This window comes from Equus caballus, chromosome 7, assembly GCF_041296265.1.
Source record: "Equus caballus isolate H_3958 breed thoroughbred chromosome 7, TB-T2T, whole genome shotgun sequence".
In the NCBI taxonomy this organism is placed as follows: domain Eukaryota; kingdom Metazoa; phylum Chordata; class Mammalia; order Perissodactyla; family Equidae; genus Equus; species Equus caballus.
The window spans coordinates 48,119,350-48,135,014 of NC_091690.1; the positions used below are offsets into that span (position 1 = coordinate 48,119,350).

The 15,665-nt window shown below is 41.5% G+C and overlaps 1 protein-coding gene across 12 annotated transcripts in view; it reads right to left on the reverse strand.

The window, feature by feature from the left end:
• Positions 1-15,665, reverse strand: part of LOC100064925 (zinc finger protein 709) — a 78,610-nt gene that overhangs the window by 55,828 nt on the left and 7,117 nt on the right. For 2 of the 12 annotated variants that reach the window (XM_014741471.3, XM_070274014.1), the window contains exon 2: positions 7,626-7,677. The exons of 3 other annotated variants lie outside the window; for them this stretch is intronic. In XM_014741471.3, coding sequence (XP_014596957.1) covers positions 7,626-7,649 — 24 coding nt within the window. In that variant the 5' untranslated portion in view covers positions 7,650-7,677. Of the gene's footprint in view, positions 1-7,625; positions 7,678-11,172; positions 11,281-11,526; positions 11,762-15,665 lie in introns of those variants that run through there. 7 more of the 12 variants (XM_070274010.1, XM_070274012.1, XM_070274013.1 and 4 more) reach the window with 7 other exon arrangements.

Genomic DNA, 15,665 nt, shown 5'->3' on the forward strand with positions numbered 1-15,665 from the left:
TCGTTTCTTTATGTCGATATCAGATAGCATCCTGAGTCACTTGCTTTCAACCTAAAGAACTCTTTCATTAATATCATAAGGCAGTTGTCTATGGACAATTTTTTCAGGTTTTCTTACTCTGGAAAGGTTTTTAATTCATCTTTATATATTACAAGGTAGTTTTGGTGAATATAGGATTCTTGGTTGACAGGTTTTTTCTTTGTGCATTTTGCATATGTTATCCATCTGCCTTCTTGCCTCCCTTTTACCTGCTGAGATGTCACTTGTTAATTTTACTGGGTTTTCCTGTAAGAGTTGGGTAATTTTTTCAATTGCTGTTTTTTCCCCAATGTATAGTCCCTAATTTCCCATATATTTGCATGTCTCGCATTTTTGATGCAATCCAGACATTTTTGGTCATAAATTGTAGCAACTCTGGGTACAGGTCCCCTTCCTACTGGGACTTTTTATTATTGGCTTTATTTGTTCAGTTGACTAGGTGGATTATTTAAGTCTGTGTCCTCCACACAGAGTGAAAACTCTGATGTAGCTCCTAGAATCGGCATGGCTTTGGGTGTGTCTGTCATTAGACGGTGGCATTGGAGGGCTGTCTTCCTCTTTCGTGGACACACCCAGTGGTTAAACTAGATCAACTGCTGGCTGCTTGCTCTAGTGTTTTCACCAATGTCCTGGGGGCATAACTTGCTCTACCAAATTGTCTAGTGAAATTCTGGCTTCTTTGAAGAAATACTTTCTGATGTCACTGATATTTGTTCTGACCCTTGGAAGCCTCCTCTCAGCAGTCTAATTCCCTGGTTCTTTCCAGAAAACTAGTCAGCCTACAGTCTAAGCTGTGTCTTCATTAAAATACAGAAACCCACTAATTTCACCTCATTCTCCACTTTCTTGAGAGTGTCCTCTGACTTGAATTTTCACAATGTTTTGCTGGCCAAGTTAATTCACTTGGGAAGGAATTAAGAGCTTTGTGTTTTATGGCTGGCTTTTCCCCAGGTTCAGGTAAAATCTCTGTGCCAGGACTCTGGAGCTATAGTGGAGACATCAGGAAGCCTCTCTGGGTGACAATGCCATTCTAGGGGCTGAGTGATCAGTGCAGTGGAGAGACAACAGCCAGAGTTGTCTTGATTGTCCCACATTACAGCCACCTCATGAGCTGGGGAAAGAGTGGTCAGTGCCCAGCATTCTCAGCACAGCATGAGCACAGCAGAGCCTTTGTACCATGAGGAGGGGCTGGGGCAAGAAGGGGTCCCCACATTTCACATGAACCAACAAAGGACTTAAATTCAGCAACAGGTAGCTGTGGGCAGGATGGGTAATGTTGAAGTCCTGCTCCTCCTGGGAAAAAGCCCCCCTTCTGGAAGCTTAGGGAAGGAGAACCTTGTCTTCTGGTTCGGGGGGCAGCGCTGTGGAAAGGAGGGCTCACTTGCTGAGCTGAGAGGAGGGAGGGAGTGGACATGGTTCAAACCCCACACACTCTCCCCTTTCTCACAGAATTTCCATTGATTTTCTTGAATAGATGTTCCTCGCTTGCTGTTTACTTTTAGAACAATTTCCAGAGGCTTCACACGGTTGTTTTAAAATAATTTCCACCAGTTTCACTGGGGAGTGGGTCAGTGGAGCTCCTCATATTATTATACCCCCTAGTGCATTTATGAGTCTGCCCATATCAGCAAACCCTCTCCAGATTGATATACAATGGTACCACAAGCTGTAATATCACTTGTCATTGTACAGAGAAACAGAACTGAGAAAGTTAATTTTTTATGGTTTTAAAAAATGTATTACACACGTCAAAAAATTATTGTTTAGGTGATTAATACATAGAGCTGTGGCTTCACATTAACAATAAATCAGCCACTTGGTTATGAACTATTGTTAAAAAACAACCCACAGGCCCCAAATGGAGCCACTTTTGCTAGTACCACGTCCCGAAACCAGGGCTTAAGATCTCACCTACCTGCAGTTTCCACCTTCCCCAGGACTGCAATCTCAACTGGTCATCCTGGGAGTTTCTGGTCAGCACCAATGAGGCAATCTGCCACATGGGCTCCTCCATCCCCCAAAGGAAGATGAGATAATCCACCTATTAATCCCTATTGTCCCCAAAGGGAGGTAACCTCACCTAAAGTGATCCTTTTTTCTGTTTATGACTTCCCTATCCTGTTTTAAAACTTTCCTTTTCTATAGCCCTTTGGAGCTCCTCTTGACTTGCTGGATGGGATGTTGCCTAATTGTCCAAGAGATCCAATTGGATTATTAAAATTTACTCAGTTGAATATTTTTTATTTCACAGATTTGGTGCAGCAACGGGATCCAAAGTGAACTTCTGACAGCATTTAGGGATAATGAGAAACACAGATGAGGTAACTACGAACCCTCTTTGAGTTATCTGTCTTTCTCGCCATTTCTGAGGATTGTGGATAAGTTCCTTCTTGCTTCTGAGCTCCACTGTCTTGCCATAACCTCCCAATCTAACTGGCTTCCCAGTCATTTCCTGCAGTTGTCTAGAATCACTACGTTTGTGTCGGGAACTGCTGGTGGTTCAGACCACAACTGTACTTGGTTGGAGGCCCCAGTTCTTGATTCTGTCCTCAGATTCCAAGTTGGGAACTGCTGGTGGGAGCTGCAGTTTCCCATCTGTGTGGCATCAGTCTGCAGTCCCTATTGGTTGAGGTTCATTGGTTCAATCCATTCCCCACTCCGAGGTTCCATGTTGGGAATTGACGATGGGTACAGGGCCTTTTCCTGGGCAGTCACTGTAACATCTTTTGGTTACTGCTGGTGTGTTAAGGTGCACATGTTTGTTTTTCTTGTTTTACATAAATAAAGGCTATCGCTAAAGAGGATCTCACAGACCAAAAAGCTGCAAAAGTGGTAGGCGTGGGTGGGGCATTTAAAGGCTACTGGAGTGCTCACCACCTAAATCAAAGGCTCCCAGGTTAGGATAACTTGGTCAAGGATTGGGTTAGATTGACACTAGGTCACCTGCCAACCTCAGGAAAATTTCCATGCAATGAGGGCCACTGTGAAATCACACAATCTCCCACCCAGTGGACCATCCCATTGATTATAAGTTTGTCTCCAAGAGGTCCAAAGGCTTAGCTGAAAGAAATAGAATCCTTAAAATCTAAACAGTTAAGTACACCACCTTTGGGCACAACTGCTTTTTTTCTAAGAACTATGGTCTCAGAAGGCATAAATCTCTACAAAAAAAAAAGCAAAATCTTACTAAGATTTTTTGTGTCCTGAGAGCTTGGCTCGGTAACCATCACATTGGGGGCCCCAAAATAAGGCTGAGTAGAAGTGCGAGCTGCACCCCATGTGCAGCTAGATCAGCTTGAACAGAAATGTGGGTGAAGCTCCACTGCAGCTAAGGGTCCTGCCAAACTGCTGTCAGCTCTCAGGGAAATAACAATGGCTATTTTGAGGAACGTTCAAACCAGATAAGATCATTTAAGAAATGCACTTAAAAACAAAAAATTCCAAAAACAGCTTCACTGAAAGTTTCATTGTAAAAAGCTAATGAAAAATTAAAGATATGACATACCTGGAACAAGACTACACAACCGTAAACAAAAACTCACCAAGTTAATGGCCTTAGAGACACCCCCATACGTACCCTCAAAGGAGGGGCCCCATAGAGGCCCCGCTCAAACTTGACAGGACTCCAAGGGATTTTTTTTGGTAAACTACTATGTTATTTCCTTAAAGAGCCAGCAGAAACTACAATTAAAATTAATGAAAAACATTGCCAAATTCTGGTATATACCAGAGTTTACAGTGTCTACTAAAACCCCACCTGGAGCCCGCAGATGAGGCCCAGGAAAATCTGGCAAAAACCACCTGTGGGTGAGAATTCTTACAGAGCTGGCTCTGCCAGATCACTGTCTGCAGGTCCCAGCTGAGAGAGGGAAAGAAAATGTCATGCTGTTCTTTCCTTTCCACATCCAGACCAATTGGCTACTCATCCTTTCTCTCCCAAAGATAGCTTCTTGCCTGTCTTCTTTTATGTCCTAAAAACCTGGCTTGCTTTCTGCCTGCCTGGGACAGATAAATTGCCTGTTCTTTATTCTGGCTATCTAAGAGAGGGACTCTGGATCTTGTGAAGATAATATGTTTTGTATCCTCCTTGGGGCCACCTCCTGAATCCAAGAGGTTGTTCGATATTGCCAGAAGTATCCACTGCTTGTCCTGGCCTGTCCTGGCTGAAATCTGACAAGATATTTGAAAGACTTTAATAATTTTCTAACCAGAAATTTGGCCACGTTGGAAGCTGATATTCAGTGCTTGATAGGAAAAACATTTTTTCCCCTTCTCCTCTAAGCTACATGTACCCAGATGGAAAGGAAAGTATTCCACCATTGGTGGATGGGTGTGTCAGTCCTTTATCATCCAGGCCACAACTCCATTCTTTGAGGAATTGAGAGCAACTGTCCTTATATCACAAATTCTTGCAAAACTGCAAATGCAGCTCTAGAGGCAGTCAAAATTCCTTCTACCAATCCCCACACCTGCCCTATTCATCTCGAAGTGGTTCTAAATGATTTGCCTTAGGAAATCAAAGGCCTTGGACGAACTTACATCCCTTCCCTGTGCCTCTGAGATGTAAATGTTAAAGTATGAACTTCAGGGAGGTCATTCTTATCAGAAGAAAAATGAAAGGGGGAAAGGTCGTTTGAAACTTACGTAAATAAAAACCTTTTTAAGCGCTTCTCCACAGATATTGGCAAAAGGTTTTAGCCATCTGAGCAGGTACCCTAACTTATTCCATCTACCAGAAAAACAACTTAGATCCAAATTCTTAGTAACTCGTAAGTTTCATATTATCGTACCTGTCTCATGGCTAAAATTTCACAATAAAAACTCTGTTTCTGTTTGCATTTGTCTGCGTGTGTTGTAGATAGGTGGTACTCTTCCACCTGCAGATGGTATTACTAAAATAAATTTGTAGAAGAGTTCTATTTAATTGGCTTAAACAAACAAGTCCCTAGTATTCATCAAATTCTCAAAAATATAATAGAAACTATCCCAAATGCTTTTCAAGTTCACATGATATGGGAAACTATTTGGTATCAAAGCTAGTTTAAGTTTGTTGATTTAATTAGAACAGACCTGTCTTCAGTGTTATCAACACTGAATATAATGCAGAGATAACTCTATTCCACCTGGGTTTATTAACTAAATGAACTCATGTTCTCTCTTCCAAACTTTGTGAGCAAGAAAAATTCATTTGGGATAACAGCTAACTTTATCTAACGTCTAACGAAGTTTTAATGGGTAATCTAAACATTGTTAAGAACAAGCAAATTAAATAGATGCAAGTAAGGTAAGTTCAGAGGTGAACATTTTAAATAGTCTCCCCAAACTTCCTGGTAACCTGTAACCCTAACATTTTGCAGCGTCATTAAATGAGGAGTTAAGTGAAATACACTGAATCTCCCGATCATTTCCAAAAAAGAGGAAATAGTCAAACATTAATTACTGAACATCGGTTTATCTACTTTTTGCTTCCTTCTACAGATGAATTAAAGATATTTGGATCTATGAGTAGATCCAAGATGTCTTGTGCCATGTTGAAAAGTTTACTGTGAGGAAGCACATTTTCTGGAAATTACAAAAAGTTTTTATAATAAGTCTGCCAATCCACAGAATGCTAATGTAACACAGTTCATAATTGCTTGCTTCCTGGTTTTCAATAGAAATCAAAAACTTTAAAGGGTTAAAAATTCTAATATATGTAACCAAAACTACTAAGAATAATAAGGAAAAGGAATTTTACGTGTAGTCATGGCTGGCTAAGATTGGAATAAATTTAATTAAGTAAATGAGTTTTAATATAAAAGTAACCTGCTACAAAATTAGTATTTTGTTTTCTCTCTGTTTAAAGCACAAAGTTTTCTTGAACTATTGGTCTGCTCTTGATAATCTGAGACTATAAGAGGTTTATTTCTTTACCTTTTTAAGTAATCTGCCTATAGAAAAAAGATCTTGTGTCTTGTCAAAATAATCACCTACGTTCCATGTTGTCTTCACCAGGTCGTTGATTACTTAAACCCAGTACTCGCTATTAAAAGAGCTAAATTTTGCTCACAACTATGTAAACTTCTATATTTCCCTTTCAAATCTTTTGCCGTCACTTTGGTCAAATAGATAATGAAGTACTGTTTCATAATGATCAGTGATCCCATTTAGGCAAGCATCTAAAACCTTTTGGTATTTCTGACAAATTTCTCCAAAATCCAATTCTAAATGAAGACTCTTTGACTTTGAACTAACTTTGGGTTTTTCCAGAGGGACCCTGGAACATCTCAAAAGTTTTGCTCTCTCTCCTTATAAAAAGGGAGATGTTAAACTAACTAGGTATACTTGATATGTTAAATTACATGGGAAGCACTGTCATATAAGAAGTAATACCAGGTCTTCTTTATGTTGTGTCTGTATAGGTAAGTGCTCTAAGTGTTCCAGAAATTGTGTGAAATTCTTGGAAATCTGATATGCCCTGATATTATGCTATCAGTCAAAATTCCAGCTATCTTAAAATGTTGTATGTTACAAAAAATAACCAATTTTCCTAGTTAATTCCATTAAAATGAACTCTTGTTAGATTTTTAACTATGGGCATTTTAAAGTCTTTTGTCATTTATACAGAGGTATTCTTACAATCTGATGCTTTTACAAAAGTGTTTCTGCTTCATCTTCAAGGAGATTAAAGGAAATGCCCTGTTTTTTTGCTGAGGAAGATTTGCCCTGAGCTAAGATCTGTGCCAATCTTCCTCTATTTTGCATGTGGGTCACTGCCACAGCATGGCCTCTGATGAGTGGTATAAATCTGCACCCAGGAACCAAACCTGGGCCACCAAAGTGGAGCATACCAAACTTAATGACTAGGACATGGGACTGGCCCCCAGGACTTTTTGATAAGTACAAATTTCTGATAACTAAGATCATAACAATGAATTGGTAAGAATAAAGACTGCCCTTAAATCTCCATGGAGAAACTATACCAGGTCCTCCTCTCTACCTAGATGACAGCCTAGCTTCAGGAGTTTGAACCTTAGGTATACACCTCCCAGCTGAAGAAGGCTCCACCTGACATCTGGTCCTGTCCAGATGCTGGAGATCTCCACATCAGATTGACAAGGGAGAGAAGTAGGTGACATGGAGGTAGACTGCTTCCTCCTCAGATGCCAGATCAAGACTTCATACTTTAGCTAAACATAAAGTCCTTCCTTCTTTTCTTTCTTCCCATTAGTCTGGAAAGGGCCTGGAAAGATAACACCATCAATCATATGTCCCAGGACAGTGCTAAGAAGGGTAACCTCTGGAATTTAGACCAACTTTTTATTTCAGCCTAGGAGACAATCTAACTGACTCCAGGCTTGAATGGGCAAATGCAACAATCCCTGCAAATGTCACCTTAGTGAGGAGTGGTTTGTGCCCTTACAGGATCTATCACTGTCTTTAGTAGTTATGATTCTCCTTGGGTCTATGAATGCCTGGATGGCTGGTGCATAACTAGGCAATGCCTCTTAGCTTATCTAACTGAGCCCCTAACTTTTCATAAGTGAACTAAGACATCATATGGTTGACTCCCCTGAATTTACATTGTTGAGTTAGAAAGGACCTACCAGGAGGCATTCAGGACCCGGCATTCACATCCTTTGATGGGGCCATACTTCCCTGGTTAGGAGTAAAAAAAGGAAAATGAGAACATAATCAGAAAACCTCTCCTTAGCTCTTGCAGATATTGCAAAATCCATTGGTAAAACAAGAGCTGCCCAACAAAGATTCTTAGACTCTCTGGTCAAAGTTGTTCTTGGTAGCAAGATAGCCCTTGATTGTCTTTTAACTGAGCAAGGAGGTGTCTGTGCTGTGCCAACACCACCTGCTGCACCTGAATTAACACTTCTGGGGAAGTTGAAACTCAATTATAGAGGATCACTAAGCAAGCAACTTAGCTTTTTAAAAAGGTGAGTCCTCCAATGGGGTCTTTCTTTGACTCACTTGATTGTGATTGGTTTGGGTCTTGGGGACCATGGCTCCTAAGTGCACTCCAGATATTGAGAACTATCCTCTTATTATAGTCATAATAAACTTTCTGGTACACTGTATTCTCTCAAAAGCTTTAAATGCATGTTTGTAGCCACTAACCACCAAGCAAGTGATCTCCCTAAGACTGGAACCTCAGAAAAGGAGTCAAGAGATGACCAACTTAAAGAGCATAAACCTGAAGCCTTGATCTATGAATGTCACAGGGGTTAAGGAAAAACATCATGACCTCTGGACAGCACCTAAAGGAACAACAGAAACAGTGAACTTCACCGCAGTGGCTGCTGAGAGTGGTGCTAATGCCTTAAACTTTGATCATGTCTCTCAGTTAAGCTGAGAGTCTGATCAAAAAGAAGGAAATTGTGAAAAAGAAAACCAAAGGCCCCAAAGAGAGTCACTTTTGCTAGGCTTAGATCACCAAACCAGAAGCTTCAACCTTCCCTAGGAATGTAGTCTAAATGGTCAGTCTAGGATTTTCTGGTCAGCACCAATGAGGCAATCTGCTACATGGGCCTCTCCATCCGCCAAAGGAAGATGAGGTCATCCACCTAACAAGACCCTTGTGTCCCCAAACTGAGGTAACCATGCATAAAATAATCCTTTCTCCTACCTATGACTTCCTCGTCCTGCCTTTAAAAGCTTTTCCTTTCTGGAGTCATATGGAGCTCCTCTCTACTTCATAGAAGGGATGCTGCCCAAGTGATGGCTCAATAAAGCAATTAGATCTTTAAAACCTTCTCGGTTGAATTTTTGTTATTCAACACTATTAAATATAAGATATGGTTCATACACATTTATTTTTTTGATTATCATGAATCGTTTATTGTGAACATCAAGTTTCAAAAACTGAGCCTGAGATTTAAAAGCATGCCTGAAGGCTGCTCCTGACATGAATTCTAGCATTGGCATCTAGATTCCCCATGCTCATGTAGCTAACAGTGTAATTCATGTCTTGTAAGTCTTCAGCATTTATATAGAAGAAGCAATTTAAAGCATATATTTTTTTTCTTCCCTTTGATATGCAAACGTTAAGTGGTTGACATTACAAAACATGGTTTGCTTTCCTGTTCATGTAAAAATAAATCCTGCACCTATTTTCACATCAACGGTGCTGTCCCACCAGCATGTGCGATGAAGAACGCTGGAGACTTGCTGCTACTGTCCCTAACCAAAGACAGGACCTAATAATCAGGAGGATTAGTCAAACTCCAGGCAGTTATGCTGGGAGATGCCCTGGCCAACAGTCAACCTCATCTTCACATTTTTACAGATATGTAGGTCATTGCCAATGGTCCAGCTGCCTGGCAACAAGAACAACATGAGCTCCTTATCCAAGGTCACCCTTTGAGAGAAAGTGCTCTGGGATAATCTTGCTCATAATCACTCAAATGCATAAGAAGGTCACACATGTCTCGGCACGTACTAAACATCAAACCACAGAGCCTCACTTCAACGCTCAGGCTGATAAATTAGTTACAATTTCTGAGACACATACTGATACCTCAGCTGCACTCAGAAAGAGAGAAAAGAAACAGAGTGGAGAAGGACAGGCTTTGGAGTATCAAGACAGTGAGGTAGGTGCCCCTATGTTCCTATGGGAGGATGAGGATGGCTTATTGGAGTCACTCTGAACAGACACGGTAATGATACCCACAATGCTACAGACTGATAAGACTGTAATACCATCTGTAAAAGTATAACACTACACTATACACTATAAAACTAATTATACATGTTAATTGCATGTAATATATTCTACTTATATATAACATATACTAATTAGGTATAATACTATTCTATACAAGACACATACTATATACAGGTTATATACTACATGTGCCATATATATAAATATATATGTACTGTATTCTACATACTCTCTCGATATATATAGATATACACAAAAAGACACATAGTATACGAGGCAGAAGACAATTTTATACTATATACATTGTAATACAGTACAAATACCTCTTTTTAATATAGGTGAAAAAAATCCTCAACAAAACACTAGTGCACTGAATCCAGCAATATATAAAAGGACCTAAATACCACGACCGTGTGGGCTTTAACCCAGGAAAGAAATGTTGGTTTTATATGTGAAAATGAATTAACATAAGAAACCATTAATGGTATCAATGTCAAAAACTACAGATCATCTCAATAGAGACAAACAAGCATTAGACCAAGTTCAACAGCCCTTCACAAGGAAAACACTCAGGAAACTAGGAGAAACTCCCTCAGTCAACTCCCTCACCCTGAAATAAAGCATCAGTGAAGAACCCACAGCTGACGTCACTCTTGAAGGCGAAGGACTGAGGGCTTTCTCTCTCAGATCAGAGAGAAGACAGAGATGTCTGCTCTCACCAGCTCCACCCACCGTGGTGAGAAAGGCGCTACCAGGGCAGTTAGGCAAGAACATGGGAAAACCGGGGCTGGCCTGGTGGCCAAGTGGTTAAGTTAGCGTGCTCTGCTTCAGCAGCCCAGGGTTTCCCCGGTTCGAATCCTGGCCGCAGACATGGCACTACACATCAGGCGACGCTGAGGCAGCATCCCACATACCACAGCTAGAAGGACTCACAACTGAAAATACACAACTATGTACCGGGGGGCTTTGGGAAGAAAAAGGAAAAATAAAATCTTAAAAAGAAAAAGAACATGGGAAAACCAACCACTCCAGATTTCAAAGGACACACACACATAGCTCCACAGACAGACTTACAACATCACACAGACTTTGTCATGGCACATGTAGGAGGACACACACAGACACAAACCCTCAGAGTTAATGGCTCAGACACACAAACGTTCCCACAGACACACAGAGCCCAGGCCCTCCGCACTCCTTCCCACTTTTCTCTACTCTTGAGGGCCAATCATCAGACACATGGTATAATTTGACTTATATATCTTCTTTCTTCTCTCCTAAAATGTCAGCTTTAAAGCAGAGGGGATATTTTCTCTGCTTTGTTCACCAAAGCACCTACCACAAGGCTGTCACACCAATACTTCTTACAAACTGGGGCTCACAGAGAGACAGACACACACACTCACATGGAAGCTTTAGAAAATCCTCATCACAGGCCCAGGTCTTCACAAAGAGCATTGTTCTCACCCCCATCCTACCTGGTAGAGGGGTGTTTCCTGGCTCCCAAACCAATCCCCAAACAGAGGGTCTCAGCTCCTCCAGATGGGGAAGGGATTTCACCCTTCCTGAGTACAAACAGGACATCTCTACAAAAAACACAAAATGGGAGACTGGATGGCAGTCAGGGCCCAAAATGGCTTCAGTCATGATGTTCCAGCCCCGCTCACTGCTATAAAAGCGTCCAGAAACTCCCTCATCATGAACTGTCCCTTTGTCACTTTGCTTTTCTATTGTGAGCTCAGTGAGGGGACCAAAGGTGAGCCTCTCCTCACTCAGCCCCCATGTCCCCTGCTACAGGCTCCTGGGAAACATCAGCTCTGCTGTGGACTCACATTCCCACAGACCTCACTCCGTCCTCCCACGGTGGCTCCACCATCTTCACTGAACACTTTCTCCTCAGGATCAGTGTCCAATTTGTACCCTTGAGATTTTAATTTATGGAGGTGATTAAGTAACAACATGGACAGGCCAATGTCATTGAAAGATTTTTATTACTTACATTTCCAAAGAGGGCCTGCTATGCCAAGTTGAGTCACAGGGGCTGCATCAGGTTTGCCCAGGAGACAGAATCAGGAGGGGGACACAAACCTAGGCCACAGCCTTCATTTGGGTCCACAGGAAATGTGAGTCAGGGCAGAGAGAGCAGCTCAGGACTGGCTGCTTTGAACAAACCCAGCAGCCTTTGGGACCTAGGGACGGTCCTGTCATCTGGTTCCTGGCCCTGGGTGGGTTTAGGGCAGGGAACACTGTCTGGCGTGTGAGAGGCAGATAAGGAGGTCTGTAGGGACAGGGCACTGGATTGGGCAGTATGCACGAGAGGCCTGCTCCAGACAAGCTGTCCACTGCCAACGTGGAATGAGGTGCCCCTGGGAGGGGCAGGGTCTCCCTATGTCTGAGAGGCCCCCTAAAGATCTCCAAACATCTTAAGAGACAGAAAATAAGATACATGATTAATACAATCAGAAAGAAGTCAAGGATTTGTCTGCTCACATCAATTCAATCCAACATGGTGAGGGAGGTGCTACCAGGGCAGTTAGGCACCAAATGAAACAGCATTCCAGATTTTAAGGACATACACATACTCAGCCTTCCATAACATCTCCTGGAAATGTAAACGTATGGAAATGATCCATCAAAACAGCAAAAATGGGCTTTGGGGGCTTTGTGCATCACTGAAACAAAAACCTCCCAGCTACTCCTCTTACAAAAAAGCACAGAAAATTTCCCAGTTTGAGGGTGTCAAATTTACCTCCTTTGCCACCACACAGGATATTACTCAAAATGATACTGTGTGTGTCTACAGCTCACCTCAGTTATCGCTTAGATCAATACCCTCTAAACATTCATAGCTCTTCTTAGTGTGTTAACCAGGAAATCACACTGAACTTGCACAGATATCATTCTACTCCTAGGAAAACACGTGATGGGCTACAACTGTGCAGATGACCAGAACTGTTCCTTACACTGGAAGAAATCTCAAGGTTTCATGGGGTACAAATTGTGTCACTCAGTCTGAATAGCAGCAAAATGATACGCTGAATCAGAAGGCAAATTCAAATCCTTTCAACTGAGTTAAACAGAAATATAAATATCACAAATACACATGGCCCAACGCAATGGTAGCCTTGAGCTCCAGATACCCATGTACCTGGATCGTGATCAAATAGCACATGCAGTAAAACATTTAACCACAGCTAAAATGAAGATGAACTGTCTATGCCTTTATCTCTATGGAGAACCATTGCTGGTAATCCCAAGAATGCAGGACTTTTGGTATTGCTGTCCATTGTTTGCATTAACGCACGAGCCGTTGCTCCAACAGTGTTTAACATGTATTGGATGGTGGGAAGACAATGATTGATGAGGGCATCCTCACTCACTGAGGCCTCTGCCTGCCATAGAGAAGATACAAATCCATCAATGGATGAATGGATACAGAAGTTGTGGTATATACACACACATATATATATACAGTGTATATATACATATAGTGTATATATATATATGTATCCAATGGAGATTAGCCATAAAAAACAAGGAAATCTTACCATTTGTGAAAACATGCATGAAACTTGAAGCCATTATGCTAAGTGAAATGTCAGACAAAGACAAATACTTTATGATCTCACTTGTATGCGGAATAACCCACAGAAAATGAGATCAGAATTGTGGGTATGAGAGGTGGAGGGTGAAGGGAGGGGCTACTGGAGGAAGGTGGTCAAAAAGTTCTAACTTCCGGTTATACGATAAATAAGTACGAGGGATGTAATGTACGACACGACAGCCATAGCTAATGCTGCTCCATGATATATAGGACAGCTGTTAAGAAAGTAAATCCTAAGAGTTCTCCTCGCAAAGAGAAAATTTATTTTCTTTATTCTTTGCTTCTCTCTTTTCTTTCTATTTTTTCCTATATGAGAAGATGGATGTTAACTGATCTACTGTGGTAATCATTTCACAACATGTGTAAATCAAACCATCAAGTTGCACACCTTAACTTTATATACTCATGTATGTCAATTTCTTCTCAATAAAACTGGAAAAAAAAAGTCAGATGCTTCTGGTCTCAGGTCTGTCAGGCAAGGAGTTCAGAAGCCAGATTCCAGTTCTCAAAACAAAAAAGCCAAGAAACTTGAAATCAACAACTCTTCCATCAGAGAACCGAGGTCACAGGCTAAACCACTGTCTCCAAAATGAGAAAGAAAGTCAAAAAAGGAGCAACTTAAAAAATATGAAAATATTCTGTTCTTATCAAGGCATGTCCTAAAAACAGCCTACTTCACAAGAGCATAACTGACTGGGGTCTTGCCAGAGTCTAAGTGAGGAGGGGGTACTGAAATAGCCAACCTGAGACTCTTCGAGCCTTCTTTTCTCTCAAAGGTGGTCATTGTGAGGATGAAAAGTTTTTTTCCCCTCCTGACATCAAACATTTGGGGTCTGTTCCCAATGCCACTTCTCCAATGTTACATCACCAAAGAGGTGTCCAACAGTTCAGTTCAATCCTAACACTAACCACCCAGAGTTCATGTCAGACTCCATAGGATAAGAGCTTAGTCCCACAGACTGCCCCTTCTTTAGGTGCGAACCACAGATGGGGCGCCCAGGCTACCAACATTTCTACTCAGCCATCTACAGGTTCAAAGATCCTCTCAACACCTCAGTACATTTGGTAATTTACTGAAATGATTCTGAGACCTCAACCAACTGCTTTCCTTACTACTACTGGTTTAGTGGAAAGGACAAAGCTCAGGAACAGACAAAAGAGAGAGAGGCACAGGGCAAACTAGGGCGGTGGTATGGGTGAGGGAAGCGGAGGTGGAGGGGGCTGCAGAGATTCCACATCCTCTCTGGACACTCCACCCTCCCAGCACCTGGATGTGGTCACCAGCCCAGAAACGCTCTGAATTCCGTCTTTAAGGGTTCTGATGGAGGTTTCATCACATGGGTACAATTTATTAAATCACTGGCCATTGGTGATAAACCCAGTCTCCAGCCCCTCTCCTCTCCACAGGGGCTGGGAGCTGGGGCTGAAATTCCAAGCCTCTAATCAAGGCTTGGTGTTTCTGGTGTCCAACCCCCATACTGAAGCCATCTAGGAGCTGGCCCAGAGTTGCGTCATTAAAACAAAAGACACTCTATCACCCTCATGACTCAAGGAATTCCGAGGGCTTCAAGAGGTTTTTGCTAGGAACTGAAGATACAGAGTAAATATCCTTCTTCTTATATTACAGAAGGTCAACCCCAGGGACACAGGCTCCCTAAAAGCTTGAGACCCAACCACTAGACTGGAGAATGCTTCCCCTCTGCCCACACCTCCCTCCACATCAGCTGGGCTCTTGTTCAATATTAGTGGACTACACTGAAGGAACTAGAAGCTTTCCAGTAACATCAGGAGGAAGGCAAGGATGTGCCCTCTCACCACTCCTAGTCAACCTGTACTGGAATAATTAGCTAATACAATTAGACACAAAAAGGAAATAAAAGGTACACAGATTGGGAAGAAATAAAACTGTCCTTGTGGCACAAGATTGTCTATGGAAAAAATCTTAATCTCCAATAACAAAGAAAACTCCTTGAACGAAGAATAGTGTAGAGGAAGGTTGAAAAGATAAAAGGCTGAAAGATTGTTAATATTCAAAAGTTAACTGCTTTCCTAGAGATACACACAAATATAGCAAACTCATTTTTGACAAAGGGCAAAAGGCAATTCCATGGGAAAACAGTCTTTTCAACAAATAATGCCAGAAAAACTAGCCATCCAACTGCAAAAAAAGAACCTAGACACAGACTTTACATTTTTCACAAAAATTAATTCAAAATGAACCATGGATCTTAGTATAAAATGAAAAACTATAATAGTCCTAAAAGATAAAATAGGAGAAAATTCAGGTACCTTGGGTGTGGTGATGAATTTTTATACAATGCCAAAAGTAAGATCCAAGATAGAAAAAAAGCGGTTTCTTTTCATTAA